The 23,313-nt window shown below is 42.3% G+C and overlaps 1 protein-coding gene across 1 annotated transcript in view; it reads left to right on the forward strand.

The window, feature by feature from the left end:
* The first annotated feature begins 266 nt into the window (after positions 1 to 266).
* The window catches only part of LOC110509188 (ski-like protein), a 34,990-nt gene continuing 11,943 nt past the window's right edge, over positions 267 to 23,313 (forward strand). Inside the window, exons 1-2 of the mRNA XM_036965927.2 lie at positions 267 to 483; positions 2,721 to 4,070. Of these exons, the coding sequence (XP_036821822.2) occupies positions 2,913 to 4,070 (1,158 nt within the window). The 5' untranslated portion in view covers positions 267 to 483; positions 2,721 to 2,912. The remainder of the gene's footprint in view (positions 484 to 2,720; positions 4,071 to 23,313) is intronic.

The raw sequence follows: 23,313 nt of genomic DNA on the forward strand, positions 1-23,313 counted from the left end.
GGGGGACCTTCAGTGTAACGTGGCTCATTTAGCGAACATCGCTAGAATATGTTGATTATTAAAGACACATAGGGAATTGTTTCAAATAAAACATATTATTAATAGTTGGGCATTTGAAAAGAACACACACCTCGACTAATATGTAACCTATTTAAATATTTTACAGGTCTGTGATCAATGACAAAACGAATGGGAAACAAAACAAATCGTTATGGCCGGTGAGAGAGCGCAACATTCTCTCCCTGTCCACTGCAGATGAAGGCAACACAAACCAACCAGACTGCGAGACAGACACCCCTGCACAATGTTTCCGTGACGTGCCCAATTCGAGTCTGGGTGACGTATCTCCGTTAGTGATGTGACGTTGCGGGGCTCTAGATGTAGTGGTTTCTAGCTGCATCTTGTTGACGCTCGGTATTACAGATGAGAACCGAGAGAAGAGGAGCCGAAACGACCTCACTCAGTCTTTTTAATCGGGTTTCGGTACGTCCTTATTTGCTTCTATGTACAAGATGAAATGGGTAATGTGATGTATCGGGTGTTGGATTATTTTGACGGTTTACCGAAATGGTGGCAAGCTTTAATGGTTTAACAAGCGTTCGCTAATTGTTAACTAGCCTAGGCTAGTTTGCTATGGCTTCATACAGCGCAGGGTGTGTAACAGTAGTGGCTATGCTAACCTAACCTGGCTAATCCGTTTCCCCAGCTCGGGTATAACGTAGTACATTTTTGTAGCTAAAGCAATGCTATTTCGAGCTAATTCGAGCCTCAGATGTGTTGCCATAATCATTGTAACGTTATTGGCTTCCTTACATTTGATACTCAATATATTCGCTATTTTATGTTTTATTTCCTCCAAGACAAGTATTTTTCGAGGTTCGAGGTGTGAAATACACCACACAGCCGTATATGCCAGCTAATTCTCATGTCGGCTCAATTTGCTGCTACAAGCCGGGTATTTGGTTCTACGTTTAGCTAATGTTAGCTGGAAATTGCAGGTAGCTAACTAGGTCGATAGACCGTCCAGCCGCAGACGGTAGTTGAGCCAGTGAACGTCATTATCAGTGCTGTCTGCATACCGGTGCCACCGTGGCGAGCCAGAGGAATGGAACAGAGCGCAGGCTGTGCGCGGTGTCCTTGCTAGCTACGAAGAAGGGGGTGACACTGCTCGAGATGGAGGGAAAACGACAGCAATGGAATCTCAGCGATATTTTCTGGAGAAATAGTTAGATTTGTTCGAATATTAATATTGTCTAAAAACCTTTCTTAGCCGGAACTCTATTATTTTGTTGCGTGGGGACAATGTCAGTTTTGGTTGTAAATCCACGCAGGAATCACGGGTGGTGAAGCTTGCATCGCCGCATACCTCCTTGCATTGATAGTCATTTAATTATTACTGCGACCAAAGCCTGCTCTGTGGTCCGACTTTTTGTACCCGGATAGCGCTAGCTTTGGTGGAAAGATCTGGCGGCGGTGTACTTACTGTAATTACTGCATGGAGGTCAGTGCTGGTTCTGGTATAATCTAGCTAACGCGTTAGTGTTGTCGCTGTAGTCCGCACACAGCTACATTAGAACTGCCTAAACGCATGTATAGTCTCTCTTCAGTTGTTTTATATATATATATATATATATATATATATACACACACACATTTAACCCCATTTTGTATTTGGCAGCCGATTTTAAATGGATGATATTGCAGTGTAAAATACATTGGTCACCCACAAGCAAATACGATTGTAGCTTTATTGGAGGGTGGTTGTTTACACCGCCCAATGTTGAGGGTTCCCAGTGAAATGTTGTAGCCACATATGTACATTTTCCTAAAATTGGATCACAGTACAATTTCCTGTTAATAAAACCGTCGTTTATAGATGTAGCTAGGTATGAACAGTTTTTTTTATTATTTGAATTGATGCAGTGTAAATGGAGCTAGATTCCAGGGCATAGGGAAGATTCCTCTTCAACATCCATTCCATGTCACGCTGTGCATTTCGATAACAATTGAACCGGTTGAATGAGAGCCTTTATACTCCTTTATCAATTGTTTTCACATAGTTGATGGGGTCAGCGTGGGGTTACCAGCAGAGCAGACGTTGGCTTGAGGACAGCAAGCAGGACAACTGGTGGGGTTGGGGTGGCTAGCTATTTGGTCAATTTACAGCCATTTGGGCAAATTGTTAATTTGATTACCTAGGCTACACCAAGTGTGAACTTTTTTGTCACAGTTTCTAGTGATTGAAAGAGGCCAGAGAGAATTGCTAGAAACTAGTTGTTGGTTGCCTGGCCACCTGGTTGGTTTTACTTGACAAAACTAGCACTTTCTGTTGGCAATGAAATGGTGTGGTGGGTGAAAACTTGTCATTGCCCCATGGGGTTCAATGACAAGGGCTGAATGGGCAGATGTTTGGGTGGTGAGGTATGGTAAATAGCCATTTGGCCCCCAACAGGTCTATTGAGCCACTCAACCCCCAACCAGGATAGCCTCCATAAAACATGTAAACACCTTCAACGTTATTTTATGCTCAGAGAAAAACGCATCTGATGGGATAGTCTTCTACTTAGACAAATCCTTTCAGTTGACATGAAAAATGCTACATGCAGGCTTAACATAGTTTGAGTTTTACTAGGGAGAAAAATTCAAATGTTCTCCCTTCGGTTTGTGTTAACGCCTGAACCATTCCACTCCCCCACTACCCCACCTCTCGTCCCCTACAGGAAGCAGACATACAGACAACAATCTGAACAGAAACACAGCAGTCTCCACCATGTACCTTTCTGAACACCAGAAGATCTGGAACATTTGAAACGAGAATAAAACAAACTAACAAAACCCACATTACCTCAAAGGGTTCTATAAATCCAAGTGAAGGTGGTATTGGAACAAAACGGACCTCTATCAACGCCGACATGGCCAGTACTCAGACAAGTCTGAAAACCTCATTCAAAGATCTGACCTCGTTCAAGGGCAACATGAAGCGGCTGTACCGAGAGAGGCTAGAGGACGCGCCCATCAAGAAGAGGCTGATGGCTGAGATGAACCTGAAGCGACGCAGCCTAGACACCCTGCCCCAGACCCCCAAGGTGAAGAGGGAGTCTGGGGAGGAGCACACCCAGCACCGGGAGGCAGATAGAGGCATGGATAGATCCATAGAGATGGACAGTAGAGGGGAGCTCCAGGTATGTGGAGCCAAGGCTCTGGATCTCAGTCCTGGGCTGAAACACACACTGGCTGCCTTCACCCTCAGCAGCCAAAGCTCTCTGGGGGGCCCAGCAGCCTTCTCAGCCCGCTCCGGCCACGAAGCCTCCCCCGAGGTCAGCCCTGATTCCTGCCCCAGCATGGCCCCTCTACCCTCCCCACCAGTCCTAGGAGGTGGACCCCTCTTGGTGCCCAGCGACAGCTCCACAGAGTTAAGCCACTCCCTTCTAGAGGGTGAATCCATCTCCTGCTTTGCTGTCGGTGGGGAGAAACGCCTCTGCCTCCCCCAGGTGCTCAACTCGGTGCTCCGTGACTTCTCCTTGCAGCAGATCAATGCGGTGTGCGACGAGCTCTACGTGTACTGCTCGCGCTGCGACGGTGAACAGCTCCACATCCTCAAGGTGCTGGGTATTTTACCCTTCAATGCCCCGTCTTGCGGCCTCATCACCCTTACCGACGCCCAGCGCCTCTGCAACTCCTTGCTCCGCCCGGGGGCTGCCCTGCCCTCTGACCCCAGCACCAAGCGACCCGGCCAGGGGCTCCTAAAGGAGACCGAGTCTAGCTTCCAGGTGGAGCACCAGTGTCTAGGGAAATGCCAGGGTCTGTTTGTACCCCAGTTCTACACACAGCCTGAGGCGCCCTGTGTTCAGTGCGTGGAGTGCCAGCTGCTTTTCTCACCGCAGAAGTTTGTGATGCACTCACACAAGTCCCCGGACAAGAGGACCTGTCACTGGGGCTTTGACTCTGCCAAGTGGCCGTGCTACCTGCAGCTGGGAAGAAAGTATATGGGAATGCCTGAGGAGCCGCAGCTCAAACTGCTGCTAGAGGACATGAAGGACAAGTTCCACTACAGCAGGACCACTGACAAAGTAAGCACTGATTATCTTATTGTGTGTGTCAGACTTCTTTCAATTTTATCAGTTCGTTTGGTTGCACTGTCGATATAACTACCAATAAATGGTATCTATTGAATCTCTAGAAGCCAGCCCCCAACTATGGGTTTCATTAGGTAGGTGTGTGTGTGTGTGTGTGTGTGTGTAAGACAGGGGACAGGTGTTACCCCTCCTGCTGGCTGTAGTGTAGTAGATCCAAGCATTTCGCTGCACCTGCGATAACATATGCAAATTTGTGTGCGTGATCAATTAACTGATTTTGAGGAGGGGCGGACAGGATGACCACTGACCAGCTGGTCTCTCTCTCGGTTGGTGTGTGTGTGTGTGTGTGTCACGGGGAAGGGCATCATTTGTCTTCCAGGTCAGCTGGAGGTCACTAGAACCATCACTAGACAATAGGCCACAACACTAACTGAACTAGTGGACTCTCTCACAGACCTCTGGGCTTGAATGGATGGGCTGACAATTTACATCCATTGCATCCACCCCGCTTCACCCTTCCATATTTAAATAGTTAGTTAATTGATACTTTTAGGGATCGTTTAAAAAAAAAATATATATATATATATATATATATATATATACATACAGTGGGGCAAAAAAGTATTTAGACAGCCACCAATTGTGCAAGTTCTCCCACTTAAAAAGATGAGAGGCCTGTAATTTTCATCATCATACACTTCAACTATGACAGACAAAATAAGATTTTTTTTTCGAAAATCACATTGTATGATTTTTACTGAATTTATTTGCAAATTATGGTGGAAAATAAGTATTTGGTCAATTACCTGAATATGACTGCACGTCACATAATAATTTAACGCGTTCATACATGTTTTACATAGTGTAATCAATGTGTAATAACTATCACTCGTATTTCATATGTTACAGGGATTCATCGATACATATGTTATGACGCTGGTAAAGTTGTCTCGCGCATCTACAGTGCTGGTCATTTTAAAAAAGCTAGCTTGCTAATGGATGCAAACAATGTTCTTCCCCAAAAACATAGCAAAACGACAATCTGTTTCAGTAGCTATAGTTAGCTAGCTAACTATTTAGCTAGGTGTCATCATCTAAAATAACCCTAATTTATAAGACATTTGATTAATGGTGGTCAGACCCATCTTTGTGAAGCTAGTCACAATAAGGATTTGCTGCAATAGTGGACATTACGGTTAGCCTTCAAAATAAAAGTATGGCATAAATATATTTATTTTGACCGCGACCCACAAATTCCACTATTGTGCCTAATCCTTATTTTGGCTAGCTTCATAACAGATAACCCGGTCGGGTCGAGCCTCACTAGCCAGATGAAGCTAGCTGGCTGCTAATAACGTTGGCTTTGGGAAACAGGGTTAAGTAGCTGGTTAGCTATTTATTTTCATGAACTGAAGTTCAATTTCAATAGGTAAACAACAAGTGGCAACCTAGCTAATACTTACTCACAAGGATTCCTAAATCATTGCTAAGAATAATGAAAATGACTTCAGTTTCTAATGGTCATTGTTTTCAGGCTGGTTGTATTGGTGCTAGCTAGGTACCAAGCTAAAGCTATCTACCCCAGAAGTTGCGGTCAAACAAATGATGCTTTATTACCAACGAGGTATTGTAAACTCATCGTTCTCGGCCGGTGTTTGCTTGTTTGCAGACTTTTTTTGTACAGCATTGACAGTGCTACTGTATCTTTTTTGATATGCAAAGACCCAAACTGCGTTCCATAGTATGTATGTATGTATGTCATGAAGCTAATAGCAGCGACGCTATTACTGTGTACCTCCGGTAGGGCAACATCTGAAAAATAGCGCACTTAGTAATGTGTACTGGTACTCGTTCAGTCGGCGAAAGCAAACATCACCCACGACAGAGAACAGTTGATTGTCAAGGGGATGAATTCCATTATCTCGGCTTTAATGGATTTCGCCTTTGAGTTGTCTTGCTGAAATGTTCTTACTTTTTCAAATGACTGCTCGATTTGTTGACTGCTCGATCCACACAGCAAACATTGTGGGCTAGGTTAGGAATGCTGTGTTGCTCGTGTAGCGCACAATTTTACGTGGTGTCATTGCACGGTAGCTTTAACATCGGCGTTACACTAGACATCTGGCCGATACCGATGTTGGCATTTTTAGCTAACATCAGCCGATTCCCATATGTTCACCGATATATCGGTGAACTGTCATAAATTTGAAAAATATCTTGATATGAAATTTAGGACATATTCACCAGCACTACCCTAAACTAAGAAGCATTCTTAGGCAGTAATGGTCTAATTTTCATATCATGATATTTTTCAAATTTATGAAAGTGTTTTATTTTTTTGAATAACACAATTCTAAATATGAGTTGTTCAGTACCCTAGAGTGGCAACACCTATATAAGTGATTTCAATATGGCTTGCTCCATTCTGATTGTTTTATACTGTTCAATCTAACCTCAACCCCCTAAAAAATTCAGCATTTTTCATACATTTCTGCATTTTCTGCCCTTTTTTAAATATTTTCCACACTGTGCCACGTTGGGCTCCATAATGGATATGGGCAAACAATCTAGGCCTAGTTTATTGGTGAACTGTTGGAATCATGGACATACAAGGATTCTTGTAATTCATTAGTTGGAATATAGCGGACAGCACTTTGAATACATTTTTGTATGACATGACACGACAAATGAATAAGCCAGGAAGGAATTATTGTGACAGGGTATTGTTGGTCAGTGTTTCCCAGGGGATCCTATACGATGTTACATATTTTCTCATGTAACTAGCTAGCTCTCTGGCTAACATATTAATGCTAAGCCTATTCCTTTCTGATTTAAAAGATACTGTTGTCCAAACCACATGCTGATCTAGGCCTACACCAGTACTGGTATCTGGCTCTATTAGTTAGGTACGTTTGCTCTGACTATGAATACATTTAGCTAGTGGTTAGCATTAGCGGATAACATATAATTTATTTTAGTCGTGCTAAGAAAAGACAAACTAGCTGTTTGCAGACAAACAAACTAATAGTGTAATTATGTAACGCTTGAAAGCAGCATCCATGTCACCAACATTTTGACCATACAGACTGCAGAGTGAACGGCAAGTGAAGTGAAGTGTTCGTGACGTCGTGGTCAAGCAACAACATGCTCTCCTTGAGTGACGGGGCAGGGCTTTGTGTGGGAACCGGCATGCTATATCCGGGATCCTTGGTCTCTACCGTAACCTTAAACCATAACCCTTACCATACCTTAACCCTTTTAAATGTAAACTTCAATGGGGGGGGACGTCCCAAGGGTCCCAGATAGCAAGGACCAAAGCGGCATACAGGAGGACAGGGAGAGCGATGGCTTGCATGTAGCAAACGGAGTAAACTATAAAAACGGACATTACACTCGCCGGAGTTGTGTATCACATTTAACAAACCAAACATTGAAATACTGTTATATGGTAAATTAAAAAACCCAAATCTGTTTATGCATCAATACCAGTAGTGGTGTAACGGTACACTTATTGTTGAACCATTCGGTACTGGGACCTCGGTTCGGTTCGCACTGTGAACCCGAATGAATACATCAAATGACCCCGCAGTGGGAGATGAGAAGTACCGTACTACAAACAAGCCGCCTTTATGACAGTCACACAAGTGACTAGTAACTACAGTAACTGTTGGCATTTAATTTACCCCTGTAACCGAGCTGTGATTCCAAACTGCAATACATACTGAACTGTGGGTTTGGTGAACCTTTTAGATCCCTAAATACCGGTGTGTGTGTGTGTGTATATAGAAATAATACGGTATACCGCCCAACCCTAGTTTAGGGCCCTATAACATTTTTATTTTTTTTGACTGATTACAGTTTCACCTGTTTTTTGCTCTCAAAACCACTAATTGTTTATGTAAAACAACTCAATTTTATGTTTTTAGTTCACAACAATACTTAAAACACATCAGGAGACTTGAGGTCTGGAAAAAAAATTAAGGAATGTGTAGTTACCATTTACCATGCAGGAGACCGTTGTTTGGTTAGCAATTTTTCTGTAGCGCTCATGTGATTGTAGAGTTTGCAAAACAAATTTACACTGGATTTATGCAAATAATCATCATTCTGCCATGTAGACATAGGCTACTTTGTAGTTAACATTTCATTTAGGTGGTTTTTGGGAAAGCTGTTCCATCTCTACCAGAAGGTTATGATTAGCATCATCACTGGCAGCTACACAAAGTGGGCATTTGTGTTCCATTTCAGAAAATACGAATCACTGGTTCATTTTGTTCATGTCTTATGATTATCTTGGGCAAATTATCTTGGGTTGGCAAGTAGCCTAGTGGTTAGAGCGTTGGGCCAGTAACCGAAACGTTGCTAGATTGAGTCCCCGAGCTGACAAGGTAAAAATCTGTTTTTCTGACCCTGAACAAGGCAGTTAACCCACTGTTCCTAGGCCGTCATTGTAAATAAGAATTTGTTCTTCACTGACTTGTCTAGTTAAATTAAGGTTAAATATATTTTTTTTTAAATGGTTTTTTTTATAAGTTCATTGCATTTAAGTTTTTCATATAGTTCAATAAAAAAAAAGTCTATTGTTGAATTATGTTTTAATGTCTTCGCAACGGGGACTAGGCTTAAGATGTTTCCGGGAAACCATCCTTTGATCTTTTTTTGTACCACTTAGCTGGAAGTGCACAGAAACAGGCAACCCAAGCCCTTGCATGGGGGAATGCCCATGTTGCATCACCACCACCACCAGTGCTTTCCACTAAAGACCAGAACCCAAGGGAGGCTTCTACAGAGCATAGGGGGTTTTGATGGTTTTTGTCTTTCCGTCATTCTTACAAAAAAGAAAGTGACAGTGGGAGAGAGAGAAGTGCACAGCCTGGGACCTATAGAAATGTCAGACACCCTGAAGAAGGCAGGGATGCTGAAACGTTGGTTATTTTACTCAATAAATTACTTGGAGTTTATACATATATATGGAGTGTGCGACTCTCTTTTGTTTTTATAGCTGAAAACACGAAAAGCTATAGATTTGGTTCCCTTCCATTGACTGGTTCACATCCATGTCTCATGTTTTCTTCTTGACCAAACCGGACTATTATGTGCATCCCAAATGGCACTCTATTCTCTATATAGTGCACTACTTTTAACCAGGACCCATAAGTCTGATCAAAAGTAGCGCACTATCTTTGGAATAAGGTGCCATTTGGGACGTAGGCTCAGTTTTGTATTGCTGAGATAAACACTGACTTTAATTGGTGTTTTCTAGGCCAAGTAATTTGTCTTCACTGTAGCCGCCTGGCACACATGGGTTAAATAAGAGACTATGGACTCGGAGCAGACAGGCTTTAGTTTCTCTCTGTGTGTGTGTGCGCAGACAGGTGTGAGAACACTACCTGCTGTACAGTCATTTGGCACTCCCTGTCCGCTGTGTTTTGTGTTTGGCAGAAAGAGAGAGAAAGAGCGTGAGGAGAGAGAGAAGCCCCAGCCTCCCCTCCCTGTGTGTTTGACGTGTGTGCGTGATTCTGCCGGAAATACTGTCTGGTGTCTAGTCTAGTGCCCAAACCACATTCCTACCCCCCCTTTTCTCTCTCCCTCTCCTCCCTCGCTCCTCGGCTTGTCTCACTTTCGTCTGAGAGAGTCAGACAGATCGACCTGGGGCCACTCAGTCACGCAGACACGTCTCCACCACAGAGCAGACTAATCACACACCTTATGGTGTGTCATGTAGCCTACCACTGACTGGTTAGGTAAGCCTGTCACATGCTATCCAGTCAGCGGTTCGTGCATATATTATGAGATTTTGTGATGTTTTTGTTAGTTTAGGTGTTTGGCTGTGTTTTTTTTTTTGTGGCTGTTCGCTACGGCCTGGACGATACCAGTATCGCGAGACTCATGGCAAGGAAACAAAATACAAAGCAGATTTAACTTCTTGAATGAATCATAAATAATGAGTGAGGAAGTTTGAGGCATAAATATCATACCCCTCCCAAAAAATGCTAACCTACCCTGTTGTTGTAATGGTGAGGTTAGCATGTCTTGGTATGGCATTTGAGCGTCTGTGACTTTCTCACTCATCATTGTTCACGATTCATTCAGGACTTACTGTATTCATGGTAACATCCATGTTAATGTAAACGTTTTTAGAAACATATTCTATTCTTATTTACAATAACAGTGACTCCAAAATGACACACTACATTATTTACCATTCATTTCTATTTACCATTCATTTCTATTGGGCACCAAATAATCAGAAACGCAACCAAAACAGCAAAGCATCCAACACATTTGTAGAGTCCCAAGCTAGATGTAGTCATTGTGTGCAAGGAATACGGGACCAAATACAAACTTTTTCCTTCTTTAATACGCATACACTAAGTGTACAAAACATTAGGAACACCTTCAGGTTATGGTTACCCTTTGGGTTAGGATTACCAATTATCAGTCGTTCTCTAGTAATGATAGTGTCAACCGAGATATTGGTGAGACGACAGACAGATGCTACAACAGATGACTATAACTGGCGGCTCTTTACAGTGTTTGTGTGTTTGGCGTCTAAAACAACGATGTAATGAGCCTGCGGGGATGACAAGCAGCTTGTACTTCCCTCTCGGACAGACGCACGCACACAGATTGATAGGGTGGCGTCATCTATGTTGGGAGGCGTTTTGTCTCTGTTCCCTGATTAGAGGAAAGCAGAAATTCCCAGTGTGTGACTCCTCCTTGGCCTGGTTGTGAAATACCTGCTAGACTGTCTGGAGGGACACAGTGTCCTGATATACACACATTCAGATTAGGAAAAACACTTTGTGACGTACTTGTTAGGATAGTGTGTGAGGCTGGGAACATTTACATGTCTGTCTGTGTGCCCGAGAGTTGTCCAGAAGTGCCAGCCATGTTGGCCTATACCAATCCACCCCTGTAGTTCTAGCCCTGGCACCATGTCAGCTGTGGTAGACAGACAACACTCCCTGTGCGTGTCTGTGTCGGCAGGTCCTAGACGACGAAGACTGCTGTTCAGACAGCAGACAGCTGCTTCTCTATGCTTCCTCTATTGGCTATTTACACACCAGTGACTTCATTACCACAGACCAGACCTGCATTCTCTCTCTCGCGCTCGCTCTTGCTCTCTAATCAATTGGCTTTATTGGCATGGAAAGTGTTACCACATACAATGCCAAAGCAAATATACACGCATATCAAATCAATGAGGATGGAGATTGATAATAGGAAAAATGATAATACTCAGTAGCAATTAACAGGACAATGCAATAAGAAATGAATGAGGACAATAATGAAATGGTGAGAAAAACACAGGTAGAAATGTTATTACTGTGGTTTGTCATTCTGCTGGTTGTCACTACCCGTGTGTCAGGATTCAGGGAGCTACATCATTTGCAACTAATATGGCAAAAAGGTTTTTTTCAGATTTTGTTTAAAAATCTTTGGATTTGTTTTCAATTTTGGGGAAGAAAAAAGATTGCCACTAAGTCTGTGTAGTTCTCGCAGCTCTCTCTCTCGACCTCTGAGGGCAGAGTGGGCACAACCTGTCCTCTCTGTGTAGCCAGATCTGCTGTGATGGCCTGTTTCTATTGAGTCTGTGCTGTTTTTCTCAATTTTCTATTGTGTACCAAATAGCATGGAGGTTCGACCATTTTTTTTGTGTGTCTTTCCAATAGGTGATATATTTTGCTTTGTGATAATTTGGTTGGGCCCGATTTTCTGAGTGCTGTCCTGAGGCTTTATTGGGTTGGTAGTGGTTAGTGAACTTAGCTTCAGGGCCAGCTGGCTGAGGGGACTCTTCTCTATGGCACCTCATGACATTTGAGAGCTTTTGAATTATAGGAGTGGGGGTCACTTGTCTGTCTCTTCCAAATCATTCTAGACTAGAGCATTCTACCCTCTGCAGATTTCTTGAACAGAACAGACTTTCCCACTTCGTGTCTGGAGCCCTGCCCCACCACATTTTTTCCATTTTAAACAGTCAACATCCCCGAGGGCCCAATTAGAAGACCGTAGCAAAATAAGCATTGAAACTAGACGATAAGTTGATGCTTACATAACTCAGCAGACCACTCTCTTGTTTCTGACTCTCTCTTTGGCTCTACGCACGGCTCAGGCATGCAAAACCCTCATGCAGTATGTTATAAAGCCGCTTGACCCCCTCGTCTCCCACTATATTCCCAGTGTTTGCACGGTCATGGAACGCATGGAAAAGTGATGGAATTTTAAAATGGTGTTTTCCAAGCCTGGAAAAGTTTTGGAAAATGATCAAATCTGAAAAGTAATGGAAATTCATTTAATATCAGTTATTTAGGCAAAGTTTTTAAATATTTTAGCAATCAAATAAAAATCAACATATCAGCCAGGATCTGAATGACACATTAGCCCGTCTGGTTGTGCGCATCACCAGCATGTGTTTGTGAGATGTGTAGGCTGTTCTTCAAGGAGAGAGAGACAGTTGGACAAGAGTGTGCAAAGCTGTCATCAAGGCAGAGGGTGGCTACTTCAAAGAATATAAAATATATTTTTAATAGTTTAACACTTTTTTTTTTTTTGTTGGTTACTATGTGATTCCATGTGTGTTATTTCATAGTTTTGATAGTCTTCACTATTATTCTACAATGTAGACAATAGTAAAGTAAAGAAACCCTTGACTGAGTAGGTGTGTCCAAACCTTGACTGGCACTGTACATCAAGGTTGGTCAAACCGTCCTTCAGGAGAGCTAATGGGCGTGCAAGCTTTTATTACAGTTCCCCTCTAACAAACCACATTTTCGAAATGAGCTGCTCAACGGGACCTTCGTAAACTGTCTCTGATGTGTTTTGGTTTGAGCAGGGCTTGATCAAAAGCCTGCACACCCAGTAGGTCTCCAGCCTTAGGTTTGACCACGTGTGTGTGTGTTATACAGTTGACTAACAACAACGACAGGAAATGGTACATGGCATCAGAGAGCAGCCTCCCAGTGTTGTTACCACAATACGCTTACTTTTTTTGTAAATACATAGAGACGCTGCCAATTGTTGATCATGGAAATTTGGTTAAAAGTCATGGAGAAGTCACGGAAAAGTCATGAAATTCCATCTGTCAACATGTGTATGAACCCTGCTCTCCCTCTCCCTCTTCTTTCCTCCCCCTCCTCGCTCCTCTGCTCTCTTCTCCTTGTCCAGGGGGAGACTAACCTCACAAGACCTGGTCTGAACGAAATACTCAGCCTGTTACAACCCTCATGTTCAGCCAATCACACGCTAGAGCTGGACTCCTCCCTATGTCTCCCTCTCGCTCCCAGCCTCTTTCTCTCGCCCCCTCTCCCTGTGTGGATGTGTTAGTCTTTTTTCTTCTCTTTTTCCCCCCTGTTTTTATTTATTTTCCCTCTGCTGTAATAACAACCTGCTCGTGGTTGTAGATGTTTAATGAGAGTCACTACGTTATTTCTAAACAGCCACAGCTAAGGAAAGAATTATGTTTTTTGACTGTAACACCAGTGGTTACACTAGTGTATACACTAGGTGTGTAATGGTTCATCAAAACCATGGTTCAGTACGTATTGTGGTTTTTGGGTCACGTTCCGGTACAGCTGGGAAATGAAATGCTATTGACAATTTTCCGCAGTCACGATGTTTCTTGCGTTGTCTGTTGAGACCGGATTGTTATAATGTGCCTCAAGTTTCCACTCTGATGCTGTGTTTGTAGCCATGTGGGAGGTGGGAATTTACCAGTTGTGAAGTTGTAAGTACCAGTTGGATGCGTTCATGTGATTTTGAACTCATTGAGAAATGCCGATTGGCTAATGGCCAACAAACCATCAACCATAAACAAAAAGTACAGCTATCATGCTTGTAAACAAATTTTAGTGTTAAAAAAAAACACATTAATAGATTGCTTTTTATAAAAAATGTTTTGTTGCATTTAACTGCCGAAAATGCTGTTGGAGGCCATTTTCTTAGTAGGTGACGTCAGAGGTCACCATGTGGGAGAAGTGGGTGCTCAGGATGAAAGACAAGTTTCCCACTAGTAATTACCAGTTTGAGGGCCGTTAAAGTGGATTTTTCCCAGTTGTATGTGGTAAATTCCCACTTTCCACTTGGCTACGAACGCACCATGACACTGCTTCATTCAGTGCCAGATGGGTCCATGCAATCTGGTATCCTTGAAGTTGCCATTTAAAATGGTTAGGGAAGGGTTATGGTAAGGGTAGAGGTTAGGGTTCAGGGTAGGGGCGATCCAGGATTGCACTGACAATGCCAGATGTGCACTCGTGACTCTCATAAAGGTTGCGTGTCTGTAGCACGGTATGTCTCCCACTCTGGGGAAATGTGATGGGCTAACACAACAGAGTGCATTGGCCAATTTAATAAAAACTTTGGCTTGCTTATATAGAGTGGGTACTACCTGTTTGCTGAAACGGGTGCAAGAGGGAAGTTTGTAACGTGGCTCAAGCACTTTCACGAGGTGCTGAAACCCTCTATTCTCAACCACCGAAAACGGGCGCATATCCTCGGCTATAAACCAAAGACTGTAAAAATATAAACCGCCTACCTATCGCTCCTTTAATTTCTTTGGCCCGGTCAGAATCAGCTGCCAAGTGCTGCTTGAATGCAGAGGGGAGAACGTTGTTTTTTTTGCGTTTCCGTCTTTCTCTGGTATACTGAGGGGGATGTCAGCGTAAATGTGTCAACATATTGGAGGTATTGGCAGCTGCATAGGCTATTCTCATTGAGCGTGGCGACATGCTGTTAACATTTAATCCACAAATCTGTCCATCACCGTTTTAATCTACTGGGAAGCCAACATTTTCCCAAACTGTTGGTTTAAATGCTGATTTGAGGATCCTTCTGGTTTATCGACCCCACCACTCACAGTCGCACAGAACGAGTTCTCGGCTGCGCCTCACAAAAGGACAGTTTGAAATGTGCCAATTAAGATTATAGTTTTGAATAGGACGTGCGCATAGGCTCTAGTTTTAACGGAATAACCTGAAATGTGTTTTCAGCTCAGATTTACTTTGAGGCATTAGGCCTACAACGCAGCGTAGGCATAGCCTGTTACCTAGTGTTTTATTGCCTAGCCTAGTGTTTTTCTAATTTTGTACATTTTTTATTGTATTCGTTCAGGTTCACGGTCTGAATGGTACGGTAAGTGTACCGTTACACCCCTAGTACACACCCTTATGTTATACTAGGGAAATTGTGTTTCGATAGAGCTTGGTACACTGAGGTAAATCCTGTATGGAAATGCGCCGTAGAATTACTAGGGAAACTTAACTTGTCTCCATAGAGCTATGCTCCTGCCCTGTTGTTTCTGGCAGTGAGGGGCCCTGTCAGGGGGAGGGGGAAGGGGTTCTCTAACTGCAGCTTGCTTCATATGCACTCCAGCCCAGAGCCAACCAGCCAGTCAGGCAGCAGACTAAACACACACAAACACGCCTGTTCCCTTGTCTCACTACCTAAAGTTGACAGATAGACAGAGCTGGCTCCAACAACATAGAGGAAGGCGGGAGGATCGAGAGGAGAACATGGAGACGAGGTTGTTAGCATGGAACCAGGGTTGTGTCCCAAATGGCACCCTATTTTCTATATACAGCCTTATGAGCCTCGATCAAAAAGTAGTGCACTATATAGAGAATAGGGTGCCTTTTAGTGCTAGTAGTACATAAATACATTGACCAATGAGAAGATTAACTACCCAGTGTCTAGTCTCCCAGAGCAACCAGGGGGATGTGTGTATGTACACACACACACACACACACACACACACACAGGAACATATTAAAAATGCACATACTCTAGTCTCTGTACATCTCTTTTCTCCATCCTTCTCTCCTTCCACCATCTATCTCTCCATTATACATGATGCAAACGTGGGAAGAGGGAAAAGACCGTATTCCATTAAAGGAATCCTCTTCGCTCCCCTTTACTACTTCTATATCTGCAGCAGGTTCTGTAATGGCTGTCATTTCCATGGGGAAGCGATGACGTGCATCCTAAATAAATAATGCTTTTTATAGTGCACTACTTTTGACCAGTGCCCATTAGGGTCTGGTGAAAAGTAGAGCACTATGAAGGGAATAGGGTCAGGGTCTAAAATGAACACCCGCGACCTGCCAAATGTGGGTAGATTTTGGAATTGGCAGGTAATATGTATATTTCACCAGCCACGTTGGTGCGTGGTCAGGGCTCCACAGCGCAAGCATTTCATTCGTAGTCAAGTATGAGCACAAATTCTAGCGAAATGAAGGAAGCAGTAGCTGTTTTCAAAGTGTTTCTGTCATTTTGTTTCATCGCTGGTGGCTAATCACACAGAACTATTAATCCTATAATACAGTTGAAGTTGGAAGTTTACATACACTTAGGTTGGAGTCATTAAAACTTGTTTTTCAACCACTCCACAAATGTCTTGTTAACAAACTATAGTTTTGACAAGTCGGTTAGGACATCTACTTTGTGCATGACACAAGTAATTTTTCTAACAATTGTTTACAGACAGATTATTTCACTTATAATTCACTGTATCACAATTCCAGTGGGTCAGAAGTTTACATACACTAAGTTGACTGTGCCTTTAAACCGCTTGGAAGATTCCAGAAAATGATGTCATGGCTTTAGAAGCTTCTGATAGGCTAATTGACATAATTTGAGTCAATTGCAGGTGTACCTGTGGTTGTATTTCAAGGCCTGCCTTCAAACTCAGTGCCTCTTTGCTTGACATCATGGGGAAATCAGAAGATATCAGCCAAGACATCAGAAAAATAATTGGAGTTCTCCACAGGTCTGGTTCATCCTTGGTAGCAATTTCCAAATGCTTGAAGGTACCACATTCATCTGTACAAACAATCGTACTCAAGTATAAACACCATGCGTTCTGTCTCCTAGAGATGAACGTACTTTGGTGCGAAAAGTGCAAATCAATCCCAGAACAACAGCAAAGGACCTTGTGAAGATGCTGGAGGAAACAAAAAGTATCTATGTCCTAGATCGACATAACCTGAAAGGCCGCTCAGCAAGGACGAAGACATTGCTCCAAAACCGCCATAAAAAAGCCAGACTACAGTTTGCAACTGCACATGGGGACAAAGATTGTACTTTTTAGAGAAATGTCCTCTGGTCTGATGAAACAAAATAGAACGGTTTGGCCATAATGACCATTGTTGTGTTTGGAGGAAAAGGGGGGAGGCTTGCAAGCCGAAGAACATCATCCCAACCGTGAAGCACAGGGGTGGCAGCATCATGTTGTGGGGGTGCTTTGCTGCAGGAGGGACTGGTGCACTTCACAAAATAGATGGCATCATGAGAAAGGATAATTGTGGATATATTGAAGCAACATCTGAAGACATCAGTCAGGAAGTTAAAGCTTGGTCGCAAATGGGTCTTCCAAATGGACAATGACCCCAAGCATACTTCCAAAGTTGTGGCAAATGCTACCAAATACTAATTGAGTGTAAGTAAAATTCTGACCCACTGGGAATGTGATGAAAGAAATAAAACCTGAAATAAATCACTACTATTATTCTGACATTTCACATTCATAAAATAAAGTGGTGATCCTAACTGACCTAAGACAGGGAATTTTTACTAGGATTAAATATTAGGAATTACTGATTCCTGAAAAACTGAGTTAAAATGTATTTTGCTAATGTGTATATTAACTTCTGACTTGGCTGGGGAGCTGTGCGCACTGTGATTCGGCTGAAGATCCATTTTTAGAAGCGCTGTGCACAGGCATGAAAGTTAGTGTAATTTTCTCAAAAGTACTAAAGTGAAACTTTATCCTTGTGTCTTGGCTATATACATTGTTTTGTTTACAAGAAAGGTTGTCTTCCAATGTTTGAGTTTGCTTCAACTGCTAGCTAAGATGCATCGGCTACTGGTCAGATTCTCTACCTCATAGGCACACTGTCACAAGACTTGAGAGTTTGAGTGCCCTGCCCTCGTTGCCACGGTAACCTCCCACCCTTAAAGTGACAGCTGCATATTTTTTTGGGTCTGGTCAGTGATACTCTGGTTACAAAAAAAAGGAAATAAAATTTATCAATATACCACATCACTTCTTACTAGTAATACATTTATTGTTTAACAAACATTACAAAGCATGGTCATTCATGTAAAACAAAAAGTAATTATGACCAAATATTTTGTCTGGTAAATCTGTGGCTGTTTTTTTTGTTTCTTGTTGTCTACCTGCCACAGTGGCTGGTGGACCAAAAAGTTTGTTTTAGGCTCTGAATAGGGTGCTATGTGGGACGCACCCACCCATGGTTGTGTGTGATTAGGTATTCACACTGTCTGTGTGTGTAATGGTGTGTGTTAATGGTATGCGTGGTGGTAGCTGGTTGCTCTCATGTCGCATGTTTTAATGAAAGCAAGTTTGTCCTCATTTTGGTTGGTAGTTCCCATGTCAACATGGCTGCCAATGTGTTTGAATTTGAAGCTTGCTAGTTACAGTAGCAACAGTCTCGCATTACCTTACTACAAAGTCTCTCGTTCATCACTATGGCTTATTGGAAAAAAACCCGAGGAAGCCTGGAAGCAGAGGCGATAGAGGCTGAGGATCTTCTGCGAGCTAGCTGCACTTACACCGTGTCCTCTCTTGTCATTAGGAACCTCAGGAGAATCTCCTCCTCCAACCTTTTGGGCTCCCAGAATATAATTGTTTTCCCTCCTTACCCAACTGGGTGCTGACAGTCAGGCCTCTAGTCGTGAGGTAGCTGAGGAAAACACAGCCTTTAGGAGAAGTCAATATACAGTACTGTAGTATCTGTTGTCATAAACGGATAGTACACACTGCCTATTGCACATCACTGAGACACTACACACGCAGCATGTGTGTCCTCCATGGACATGAGGGGGGTTCAATCCTGTATAGTTTGGGCTCGTTGGGGGTTTGAACGTTTAAACGGATCCTTAAAGTTAAGAAGAAGAAAATATTTTGACATCGATGCAGAAAGTGAACAGTGTAGTGGTTCAATTTCTGCAGTGTTGAAGTTAGAGGCTCAACTTCTCCACTGTTTTGGTGCCCTGGCTACCATGCTGTGAACAGCCTGAAGCGAACCTGTGCGGAGATGCTGTGTGAGAGCGTCGTGTTGCATCTCGCTCATCTCAGTATCCTAGCTTATTCATTGACGATAGGCCCTGCTTTACTGAAGTTGGGAGACATTGCAAGCCACGAAATTGCGAGATACAGCATTCCATTGCGAGATGCAGCTTTTGATTGCTGATAGATAGGCCTAGTGCACTGACTCTGCCTGGTGGTTGATCCTCTCTAGCTCGCTATGAAGATGCATGTATTTGTGTTCTCGGAAGTACGGCAACTAATCTTGAAACTCAGAAATAGGAGTTGATGTGCAAGGAGTCCACTACGTCATTGTCGTTAAGTTGGAGAAATGGCAGAGAAAGGCAAGCGACATGAACGAAGTGGAGAACCAGTCTTTTTTGTGTTTTGTTTAAACATTCAGATTTTTCTCTCCACCTGTCACATCCCTAATGTATGTTACTTTGTTGCTACTGGACTGTGAAGGTATGACGTGGGGCCATTATCAGCATGCTCGAGGGAGTGACACACTGTAGTGGCATCATCAGGGTTCCTGTGACACACAGGCTATGGTACCCATGGGCAGAGGGTCAGGGCCATCTGTCCACACACACACAGCTGCCAGCCTATTCACTTGGGTCACTTCCTCCCCGTCACTGCTCTGCTTCCTCCTGTAGCTCTGTAGCCTGATGACTCATGGATGGCTGTGTGTGTGTGTGTGTGTTACTTGCTTGTTGCATGCCCTCTGCTTCTCTCCTCTCAGCATCACAACATGACAGATTCATCATCAGATGGGATTCTGACTGACAGGAATCAATTCCTCCGTTTGTACATTCATTAGAGAAATACTACTGTACTGTACTCCCAAAGCAATATCCCCTGGTGTCTGTCCTGTCCGTCTGTCTATGTCCCTTTACTGTTTGTTTACGTTTGTGTGTACACTGGTGTGCTTACTGTGAGGTGCGTCATCATCCTGTCCTCCCACTCACTCTCTGTGTGTGTGTTTTTTGAGATGACTCAGAGGTAAGCAGTGACAGCTGGGTAATTCATTATCTAGACGAAACTAGGCTGCAGACTAGACGAAACTAGTCTTCAGCCTGGAGATGGCTGAAAAGGGAGAGATTGGACTGAGTGGCTGGGAGGGGCAGACGGAGTGTGTGTGACGCTGCCACTGATGACAGGCGTCTAGACAGTGCCCATGTGGCCTGAAAAATGTGCCTCAGGCCAGCAGCCAACTCTGGTCAGGAACAAACCTGTCCTTATCTCTCTCTCTGTGTGTGTGTGTGTGTGTGTGTGTGTGTGTGTGTGTTGACTGATATTTATCTGTATGTCTGTCTGCTTTTGTTTTTCCTTCCTGTGTTTGTGTCTGAAGGAAAGAGACAGAGGAACAGGTGTGTGTCTGTGTGTTTGTTTAACCAGACAGTCACAAGGGTTCTTTCAGCATGTTTTTCTTAGGGCACAGAGAGAATGAAGTGAGAGAGAGACACACACACACAGAGTGAACTCTGATACTGCTCTAACAACAGTGAGCTCTGGAACAGGATGTGGTAGACTGCAGACAGGGCGGACCCACTGACTGCTGTCTTTTTCTCCCTTGTTCTCTGTCTGGGAGAGGGAGAATGCTAACCCAAACAGAGTTTTACTTCCTTGTAGAGACCAGCTCCTCTGTCTTTTCCTGGCCCCTTCTTCTTTTAACCGTCTAGTGTCTAAGCCCTGTCTAATCCAGGGGAGGGGGGTTCTAGGGTAACATATGGAATTGTTTTAAGATGGTCATGCCAATGATCATTTAGCTATTTGATTTAGAATTTTAAGACCCCTTAAATATAAAAAAATAAAAATTATTGGGTGAAAGAATGAATTTGGCATTACTGCTATTAGCCAATGCAAATGCATTGACTAACATATTCACTACATGGAACACCAGATATCCCCCCCAAAAATCTAAAATACTTTTTTTCCTGAAGTGTCTGCCATATATCTGAGAGATATAAGAAAGATCAGGAAACGTTTAAATTGTTTATTATATATATATATATATATATAAAACATCAAGGACGATCAATGGATACAGGATGCACCTGCGTTCAATTTCGAGTCTCATTGAAAAAGGGTATGTAATAGGTGGGGTTCAAATAAATTATAAAACATTTCTACAATCCTGTTTTCGCTTTGTCGTTATGGGATATTGTGTGTAGATTGATGAGGGGAAAAAATATTTGAATCCATTTTAGGAAAAGGCTATATATATACACAGCCTTTTCCTAAAATGGATTCAAATATATATATATTTTTTCAAATATTATTCGAAATTGAACGCAGGTGCATCCTGTATCCATTGATCGTCCTTGATGTTTCTACAACTTGGAGTTCACCTGTGATAAATTCAATTGATTGGACATGATTTGGAAAGGCGTGCACCTGTCTATATACAGCTCCCACAGTTGACAGTGCATGAAACCAAGCTTGAACTCTTTGGCCTGAATGCCAAGTGCCACGTCGGGAGGAAACCTGGCACCATCCCAAGGGTGAAAGCATGGTGGTGGCAGCATCATGCTGTGGGGATGCCTGTTGCGCATGGCACCGCACAAAAATCGGTCAGAATTTTGAAACTATCTAACCAGGAACAACTGCTAGTTGATGATAATCCTAGTCATATTAGTAACCCTGCTAGTTGATGATAATCCTAGTCATATTAGTAACCCTGCTAGTTGATGATAATCCTAGTTATATTAGTAACCCTGCTAGTTGATGATAATCCTAGTCATATTAGTAACCCTGCTAGTTGATGATAATCCTAGTCATATTAGTAACCCTGCTAGTTGATGATAATCCTAGTTATATTAGTAACCCTGCTAGTTGATGATAATCCTAGTCATATTAGTAACCCTGCTAGTTGATGATAATCATATTAGTGACCCTGCTAGTTGATGATAATCATATAAGTAACCCTGCTAGTTGATGATAATCCTAATCCTATAAATAACCCTGCTAGTTGATGATAATCATATTAGTAACCCTGCTAGTTGATGATAATCATATAAGTAACCCTGCTAGTTGATGATAATCCTAATCCTATAAATAACCCTGCTAGTTGATGCATCTTTAGATCTCCCCTCTTCATTTGTAATGGATATTTTAATTTCTGACACATAAAACCACTCACATGTGCCTTTGAGAGCAATGTTTTCCCACTAATTGTGTTTTGGAACATTTCCGCATTGCCTACATCCATTTCTGCATTGCTGAGTTTATAATATGAGGTAGAGACAAAATGATAACCCATTGTTGATGTTATTTAACATGGATGAAGTGGTGATACATGTGTACAATTGAACCTTACATGGCATGATGAATACAAAAAGACCACCATTGAACCTGGTGTGTTTTTTTACAGTTCCTAGGTTCATTGTACTTAGAGTTAACTATTGGTCTTCTTGACTCTAATGCAGTTTCTTTTTACTGGCTTCATTGGGGAGTATTTTACATCAGATTGATCTTAAATTGGTCAGCGGTGTTGAAAACATTATGGGATCATGCGTTAACTTCTCCAGCTGACATTATAGTAATCGACATTTAGTTTTTTAGAAGATAAATACACATTTTATTTCATTAGAGACAAATACATAGTATCGTATGAACTGAAAGAAGCCAATAATTTCTCAATAAAAATGGAAAATATATATATTTTTTAGAGTCCACACTACAACAAAGAAATACTTAAATGCATGTGTTTTTATCCTTGAAAAATGACATTGAAATGCTGTAAATTTCTATGGAGGCTGTTCCTTGGGAGTGTCATTACTGACGGACGGCGCCCCCTGTCATTCATCTAGTGAATACATGTATATCATTGGTCTGACCCTCCTCAGCAGTGGATGAGATGTGGAGTAGAGACATGAACCCTGGCAGTTTGTGTGTTTGTGGCTGGTAGATTATAACAGTAGGGAAAAGCTGTTCCTGTGCCTAGAATACTAATCCACATTGTGGGTCTCACACATAGCTACTTGTGTGTGTGTGTGTATATATATATATATATATATATATATATATATATATATATATATATATATATATATATATATATATATATATATATATATATATATATATATATATATATATATATATATATATATATATATATATATATATATATATATATATATATATATATATATATATATATATATATATATATATTAGTTTGGCTGA

Source organism: Oncorhynchus mykiss, chromosome 28, assembly GCF_057628025.1.
Source record: "Oncorhynchus mykiss isolate SJ-2025 chromosome 28, ASM5762802v1, whole genome shotgun sequence".
In the NCBI taxonomy this organism is placed as follows: Eukaryota; Metazoa; Chordata; class Actinopteri; order Salmoniformes; family Salmonidae; genus Oncorhynchus; species Oncorhynchus mykiss.